The 8,105-nt window shown below is 31.1% G+C and overlaps 1 protein-coding gene across 1 annotated transcript; it reads right to left on the bottom strand.

The window, feature by feature from the left end:
- Positions 1-2,395: 2,395 nt before the first annotated feature.
- Positions 2,396-4,673, bottom strand: LOC112750488 (uncharacterized). Its single transcript, XM_025799231.3, has 2 exons — positions 4,066-4,673; positions 2,396-3,641 (listed from the first exon to the last, which is right to left on the bottom strand). The coding sequence occupies exons 1-2, from the start codon at positions 4,386-4,388 to the stop codon at positions 2,765-2,767; spliced, it is 1,200 nt and encodes a 399-aa protein (XP_025655016.1). The 5' UTR covers positions 4,389-4,673; the 3' UTR covers positions 2,396-2,764.
- Between the last annotated feature and the right edge of the window lie 3,432 nt (positions 4,674-8,105).

Below are 8,105 nucleotides of genomic sequence, written 5' to 3'. Positions count from 1 at the left end.
CAGGAGCAGAATTGGACAATGACACTCTGAGAATTTCCCACGAGTCTGGTAAGGAGCCAAGAAGTAACAATCCTTGAACCTCTTCATCAAACTTGATACCCATGGAAGATAACTGATTTATAATTCCTTGAAAATTATTCAAGTGATCTGTCATTGATGTCCCATCTGTATACTTCAAAGCCAACAACTGCTTGATCAAAAACATCTTGTTATTCCCAGTTTTTCGAGCATACAACTGTTCAAGCTTAATCCAAAGAGTCCGAGCATGTGTCTCTCCAATAATATGGTTCAACACATTATCGTCAACCCACTGCCTAATATATCCACAGACTTGTCTATGCAACAAAGTCCAATCATCATCAGATTTATCATTAGGCTTCTCTGTACCAAAAACTGGTTGATGAAAATTCTTGACATAAAGCAAATCTTCCATTTTTGACTTCCACAAATCATAATTAGGACCATTAAGAGTGATCATCCTACTAGTATTAGTATTAGCTTCCATTGTTCACAAACTCACAAGCCCAGAAAAATACCAACAAGCTCTGATGCCAGTATGAAAGAGCCTAGCAGCGGAAACGACACAAATATCCAACACAAGAATAATATGGAAGCACTCACAACACAATATGGCAGCAACTATAACAAGCAAATATAGCAAATAAAGCAATAATAAGAACACACCGAGATTTTAACGTGGAAAACCCCCTCAATGTGAGAGGTAAAAACCACGAGTCGTCCAGACCAATGAAATAGCTCCACTATAATCAAATGAGGTACAAGAGAGTCTCAAACAAAGCACAAAAATGTGCATATAACCAGCCAAAACATCAAAGCACCAAATCTCACAAATGAAAAGTAAGAAGATGAAATATACCCAAAAAATAGAGCTGCTGTCGAAGCCAATTTCTTCCTCTGCAGACCTCCAATTAAAATCTCCACCGTCCAGAATGAAGAACAAGATGTAAAGAATCTACAGTTCAAATTTCACGTCGATCCAACGGTGAAAAATTGAGAAACTGCCGTTCCAAAATTGCTGCTCTATGTAAAAACGGGAAACCTAATTTCTCTCTTGCGAAGCCAATTTCTCTCACTGCAAATCTCCAATCAACATCTCCACCGACCAGAATGAAGAACAAGATGATAGGAACACGCAGTTTAAATTTCAAGTCGATTCAACGGTGAACAACTGAGAAACTGTCATTTAAAATTTACTGCTTTGGCAAAAAACGAGAATTCTATTTTTCCCTTTCTCTCTCACTTGGTGGCTACTCTCTCTCACTCTCAATGACCCCCAAAAATCTGAATTAGGGTTGTGGCACAATGGGTGCAAGAGACACCCTCAAAATGTTGGGCTTGGGCCTCACAAAGGAGAGAAAAACCCAACACAATCCTCATCATCATACTTTAATTTACTAACTTGTTTTTTTTATTTTATTTTTTTTAATTAAGTTGACATGAGAATTTATTATTCTTTATTTTTTAGTTTTATTATTAAGATCTTTTTATTTTATTTTTTTGTGACATTTTGAAAACAAAAAAAAATTATGGTATATAAAAAAACAACTACTTAGAATTTTATTTAGATTCAAAGAAAAAATATTTTTATTAATAAAAAAATTAAAATGGACTAAACAGCAATGTGATGGTTGCAATGATATTTTTGTTATTGTCTATTTTAATTGCCTGTGATGTATCATTATTATTGTTACCTTGTTTTTTTTATATATACTTATTATAGTATAAAAACTAATTCAATTTTTTGTTATTATATTTTTTTATTCTAAATAAATAAAAATAAAGATATATAATTTGATTACACGTTAAAGATCAATAGACAAATTTAGATATCAACAATATTCATTTTTCTTCACTCAAGGTTTTTTTTATTGAATTTTTTTAAATAAAATTTTAATGAAATATATATTGAACAGATATCCAAGGAAAATTATTATTATTATTATTATTATTATTATTATTATTATTAAGCAGTATAGTTGTGCTTTTCTAGTAAAATATACATATGTTGTATTGGGTATAGTATTACTGAGTATGTATTATAAAATTTCTATTTACAATAAGATATACATATTAAAAGCCAATGAGTCATAGTTCATAGTCTCTCCATGCTCATCTAAGACGTTGCGAATTCAAGTCTCTCTATCTTTAGTATATATATATATATTAAAAAGAATTAATAAAATATTCCCTCTTTTATTTCTACATCCACTTCTCTTTTCCATCTATTTATTTTACAACAGTACTTACTTAAGAATTTCAAATATAGTAACACCATCAAATCCTATGCCGCCTTAGATAATTTTTCTAATTGGATTATCTTATCCAAGAATATATTATGCAATATCAAATTGATCACAATCGAAGAGAGAATGAATGAAATGAACAAACTTACTTTTTTTTCTTAATCAGCATATCAAACAAAAATGAATATATGAATTTTACAAAAAGCTCTACCCAATTTCTTCTTTGGGCCTAAGGCATATAATGTACACTTGAAAAGGCAGAACAAGATATGTCCCAAAAGGAAAAAAGAAAAGGCAGAACAAGATAGAATCTATTAAAAAAAAAAAAAAAAACAACATCCGTTTACCGAAAAAACAAAATAAAACAAAAACATCCGAACAAGATAGGTTTAGTTTAATGTTTTTTTGGTCATGGTTTAGTTTAATTAAAAAGGGGATTCGTTGCTTCTTCCAGCGGTGAATTCCACCCAAGCCCAACGGAAAAAATTAAAAAGAAAAAATCATTCCCATTTGCTTCTAAGTTGATTCTGGTGTGTGAATGAATAGGTGAGAACTATGCCTCCGTCCAATCTTCTAAGTACAAAAGTCTCAACCAAAACATAAAATCCAAATTTCTTCCATCCATTTTGAGTCCCTTTGTATTCCTCCAATTTCTGAACTCTAACTTGCTTTTCTTTCCCTCCAATCCACCCAACTCTTTCTTGCTCCCACTTCATTCTCTCAACTATTGCCATGCTCAATCCCACACTATTCTTTTCTCCAATGTTATTGTAACTCTTAAACCACAAAAACCCTTCACCTATGTCCCTCTCTTTATCAACCATAGCTTCCCATTCACCAATTCCAACCACTTCCCTTTGAACATTCACATTCACATTCACATTCACATTAGTGTCATTTTCATTCTCACAAGAAAATATTTTTTCCCATTTTTGCTCTAGTGTCATCTCATAAAACATTGATTTTCTCACTTCTTCTTTCAATGTTTTATGAGTCCCTTCCTTCACAAACATGAAGGGACAATACCATTTTCCCACAACAACACTTTTGGAGCTTTTACTTCCTATGGAGAATTCGAATTCCGGCTTGCTTGAGCGGAGGGCTTCATTCACACCTGTTGCTTCTCCTATGCTTGAATCACTCGAATTGGAGGCACTCAGCTTCCACCTTCTGCTCAAGAATCTTGGAGGATATCCATCTGGATTAACAGATTTAGCTGAGAAGCCACTCCTGAAAGTAACTTTGCTTCGTTGGGGATGAATCTCGAATTGTTGGTATGTGTTATTGCTGTCAAAATGATGCAGAGGTATATCAGAGACAGAATTGTAGAAACAGAATGTGTCCAAATCTTCTTGCTTTGAATTAATGTATGCCTCCCTGCAAAACCAAATGCAAATTACATCAATATAACCCTTAATCATGTCAAAAGAATGATTCATTCATGGGAGATATATAGTATAACAAATCAAATTTTGATTGAATGTTACCAGCTGCTTCATCATACGGTGAAAAGTGAAAACTATGGTTTCTTGGGATATTTGAATTGCCCACATAACGTATGGAAAATTTTTGGACGTCATTAGAACATATTTAATGTGTTCTACGAATAATTGTGATCATTTTTACTAAAATGCTAAAAATTAATTAAGAATAAGAAGATATGGATATTTTTAAAGTTAAGTATTAAATGTGTAACTAATATAATATAATATAATATAATATCTCTCTAATTGATGTTTGAATTGTGCTAGTGCATAATAATGGTATTTATTTATGACAGTAACTAAAAGTTAAGGCTTACCCTCTATGCTTGCCATTATGATGAATGACATAGTACTTGTTAGAAGACAAAGGTTGATTAAGAACTGGGATGAAAACAACATGGTGGTAATGAGTGGCTCTGTTGAGGGAAATTCCTGACCTATAGAACAGCTCAAGGCTCATATTCTGAGGAAAAGGCAAATCCTTCACCTCATGGTACTTCCCCAAACCAAAACAAGATGTTGTTTCCAAATCCTTTTCATCTTGAATCACAAGAATACCAGAATTTGGGCCTTCAGGTGGAGGCAATGAGAGAGCATCTTGAGATTTCTTGTATAGAGAAAGAGGCCTAGTCACATACATATTCCTACGATTTAATTTGCTTCTTACTTTGTTCTAGCTATGTTTGTGTATCTTGGGATAAGTTGTTTAATGTGGATCTTGGGGGTGATTTGGCGAATTAGCAATTCAGCATGCACTTATATATATGGTCTCTGGAAAGCTTTGTGTTATGATATGAAGATGTTAGATGTGGTCAATTATGACCAAGTTAACCCACGTGAGTAAATGTGGAAGGTTGACCAAGGTAAGTGAAGGGAAATAGCATTTTCTCAGAAAGCCAGTATGGGAGGAACGGAAATGTCAATTGTCAATTGTATGGGTTCCAATGCTGACTTTGGGTTGTGGATTTTTTGAAGGCCTCAGTCAAGTTTGGTTACTCCAGCTGGCTTTGTCTTTGTCCATTTGGACAGATTCACTAAAGGGTATATAAGACTATAAGTTAATATTAAGGGAGCTATTCGTCTGAAATATTTTTTTTTTAAAGATAATTTTAGTAATTAAAATTTAAAATATATAATCAATTAAATTATATTATTTTTGTTAAAATTAGATCAGATAAATTAATTTGATTAAAAAAATAATAAATTATATCTTGAACAAATTTAAATTAGTATTAATTTTTATAAAAAATAGATATAATACTTTTATTATAGAAAATAACTAAAATACTCTTATTATATATATTAATTTTAAAAATCGTAAATTTAGTTCTTTACTTCAATCATTAATTATAGAACTTTTTACATTGAAAATATTTCTATCTAAAAATATTTTATTATGTATTGTCATAATTATAGAACACTCGATTATTGAATTGCTTATTAATTTAAAAAATAAGAAATATAAAGATATGTTGGTTTAAAAATTACATAAACATAAAAAAAAAAAGTTATTATAGTGTGATATACTTGATAATACTTTTTCATGCTGAAGTGATTTGACGCGGCACACACAGAGAACTGAGAGAAGTAGAGAACAAATAACGTTAGGCATCTTTTGGTGGTTAGTCAATTTTTTCAACACTTGGACTTATCATGACGGGCTTGTCTTTCAAAAAATCTTACGTAGCCTTCTCAATAGTCAATATAGAATCATTTATCTTGGGAGATATCGTTTCAGATAAAATTTTTAGAGCACGGTACTACCAAAAAAAAAAAAAAAAAAAAAACAGTCTTAGAGCACGCACTCCGATAAGTGATAACTCATTGTTTGAGATGAAAAAGGTTAAACGCCAATAAGTTGGGCCTTAGTTTCTTGTATTTTGAACGAAGAGTGCCGTGAAATAATTTTTTGTTTGGTTCAAGCCCGTAGTTTATTACTTGAAATTTGCTTCTATGATATCCTAATTGAAATTTTGCTTCATATTCACTTGCTTATGAAAAATTGGCCTTGCACAGTTGCACTATTAAGTCGTCCTCTTCTTCTACCCTTAAGGAAATATGAGGATAATAGCTAAAAAGAGTGAACTATCTTCGATTCCAATACTATTTATACAGTCAGAATTTTAACAAGTTGATGAAGATTTGAAAAAATCAAAATATTGAAAAATGGTTTTGGTGAGAAAATCAACTATTTTTGAAGGATTAACTAAGAATATATATTTTATTTATATGACTCGTATTCATTCTTTATACAATTTTTATAGTTTATGTTAATGACCTAGAAAAATAACAAATTAAATTTTGAAAATTTTTAAATGCCCAACGTAACTCTAGGTCTTAGAAATTGTCTCACTCTCAATGGCTCATCTCTCTCATGTGCTCACCAACAATGGCGGATAAATCTTTATGCTGTGAAAAATAAATAAATTAAAATGTTGCATTACAAGTTACAACTTATAGCACATTCAATAGTTACAGTGAGATTCAATTTTAAATGGCAGAACTTGTGGTTATTCAGACTCTATTTATTTCATACTTTTTCCCCTCTTTCCCTATAATTTTCAAAAACTAAAGTGGAGTTGGATTATTATTATTATTATTATTGAAGAATTTCAAAAAGAAAAATCTCTAATAAAAAATTTTTGTGTTTAAAATCAATAGTGAAAAATTCTTTCAACACAAAAATATCCTCTTAGAATTTTTAGAGTGGTTGGTTCCGCTATTGAAATTTTATGAGTTGCTATACAGAAAAGACTTAAAAGTTTTTTTTATTTAATCACCTCTTTTTTTGTTCATTTTTCTTTCCTTTTCTTGTTCCACCTGAGGTAGGGGAAAGAAGAATAGATGGTGGTGTTAAAGAATGAAGAGCAGGAGAAAGTGACAATAATGAAATGAAAAAGAACGTTTTTAAAGCAGATGAGTGCTAAGGAGGACGATGAAAATAGCTAAAAAATTTTGAGATTTTTTAATTAACTTAAATTTTAATTTTATAAACTAACCTTTATATTTTTTCATAATTTTAAAAAAATATCTTAAATCTTGAAGCTCCTTAATATATGTTTTTCATCTAAGAAACCTCCTTAAAATATATGTTCTTAATGTTACTTCTTCTTTTCTTTATCCCATAAGTTACACACCTGTAAAAAAAAATAAGAGAACATAGATTGTAGTCTAGATTGTATTGTGCATCTTTTAGTAGATTATATTAGTAAGCTAAGTAAGCTCTATATAACTTAAAAACATCCTTTGGCTATATCTTAGAAGTAGGCCAATTTTTTTTCTGTAGTTGTTGAGTTTACTAACTCTCTAATACTCCTCCACATAATATGGGTTCTTTAACCCTATAATTTTGTTGTATATCTGAGATACACTTGAGTTTTTAGATAACATCTATGAACTGTCTTAAAATATCGAAAAAAAGACTCGCATCTAAATTGTAAAGTGTGCAAATTTTTTTATCATTTTGGTCATTACCGTAGGTTTTTAATATGAATCTTACTTGAGAAAAGGTCGAAATAATATCTAAGTTCTAAGATTAATGGGGTATCCAATATGAGTTAAGGCTTAGCCTAAAAAGGCTTGAGGAAAGAATATATAATGTTCTTAAGTTAGGTTGCAATCTAATTTGAGTCTTGTCTAAGAATGTCAATGGAATATCTAATGTTCTTAGGTTGGTAGATTGTCCAATCTGAGTCACTTCTTAGCTTGAGAAAGCTTAAAACAATAATATATAAGGTTCTTAAATTAGTGAGATATCCAAACTGAATCTTACCTAAAAAGATTAGTAGAATATCTAAGCTCCTTGGGTTGGTAGAGTAACTTCATAGACTTGATGTAAGAACCGGAAGTCAATTATCGTAATAAATTAATTGTTCGGAATAGATTAAAAAATTTAGAAGTCTTAATTTAAAAATTTAAAGGTGAAAATTGGATTTAGTGAAGTTTTTCGAGTGGAAAAATATAATTTTTGGCAAAAAATTGCGTAAAAATGCGTACCAATAAATTAGTCGGCAGTACCGGCTTAAGTCTGTCCGGTACGACGAGAGAAAAAATAAAACTGTAGAGAAACTTGAGAAATTATTAAGAATTAAAAACCGGGCACCAATTCTAAAGATTTTGACCCAAAATTTGGCCAAACAAACCAAAAATACTACGCGTTTGGACCGGGTCTAAGTTGGACCCAAGTCCAACATATAAATAACCTTAAATGAACCCTATTCAGCCATATTAACACTTAGAGAGTGAGTTGCAGCTGAGATTGAGAGTGGAAGGGGAGAAGAGAAAATACTATTCACCATTACCATCTTTCGATCATAACTCGAGCTATGGTGCTCCGATTCGCGTGTCGTTTGCGGTC

The sequence above is a fragment of the Arachis hypogaea genome, chromosome 15 (assembly GCF_003086295.3).
Source record: "Arachis hypogaea cultivar Tifrunner chromosome 15, arahy.Tifrunner.gnm2.J5K5, whole genome shotgun sequence".
Lineage (NCBI taxonomy): Eukaryota > Viridiplantae > Streptophyta > Magnoliopsida > Fabales > Fabaceae > Arachis > Arachis hypogaea.
The sequence above is the reverse complement of the archived record's forward strand: the minus strand, read 5'-3'. Positions and strand labels throughout refer to the sequence as shown.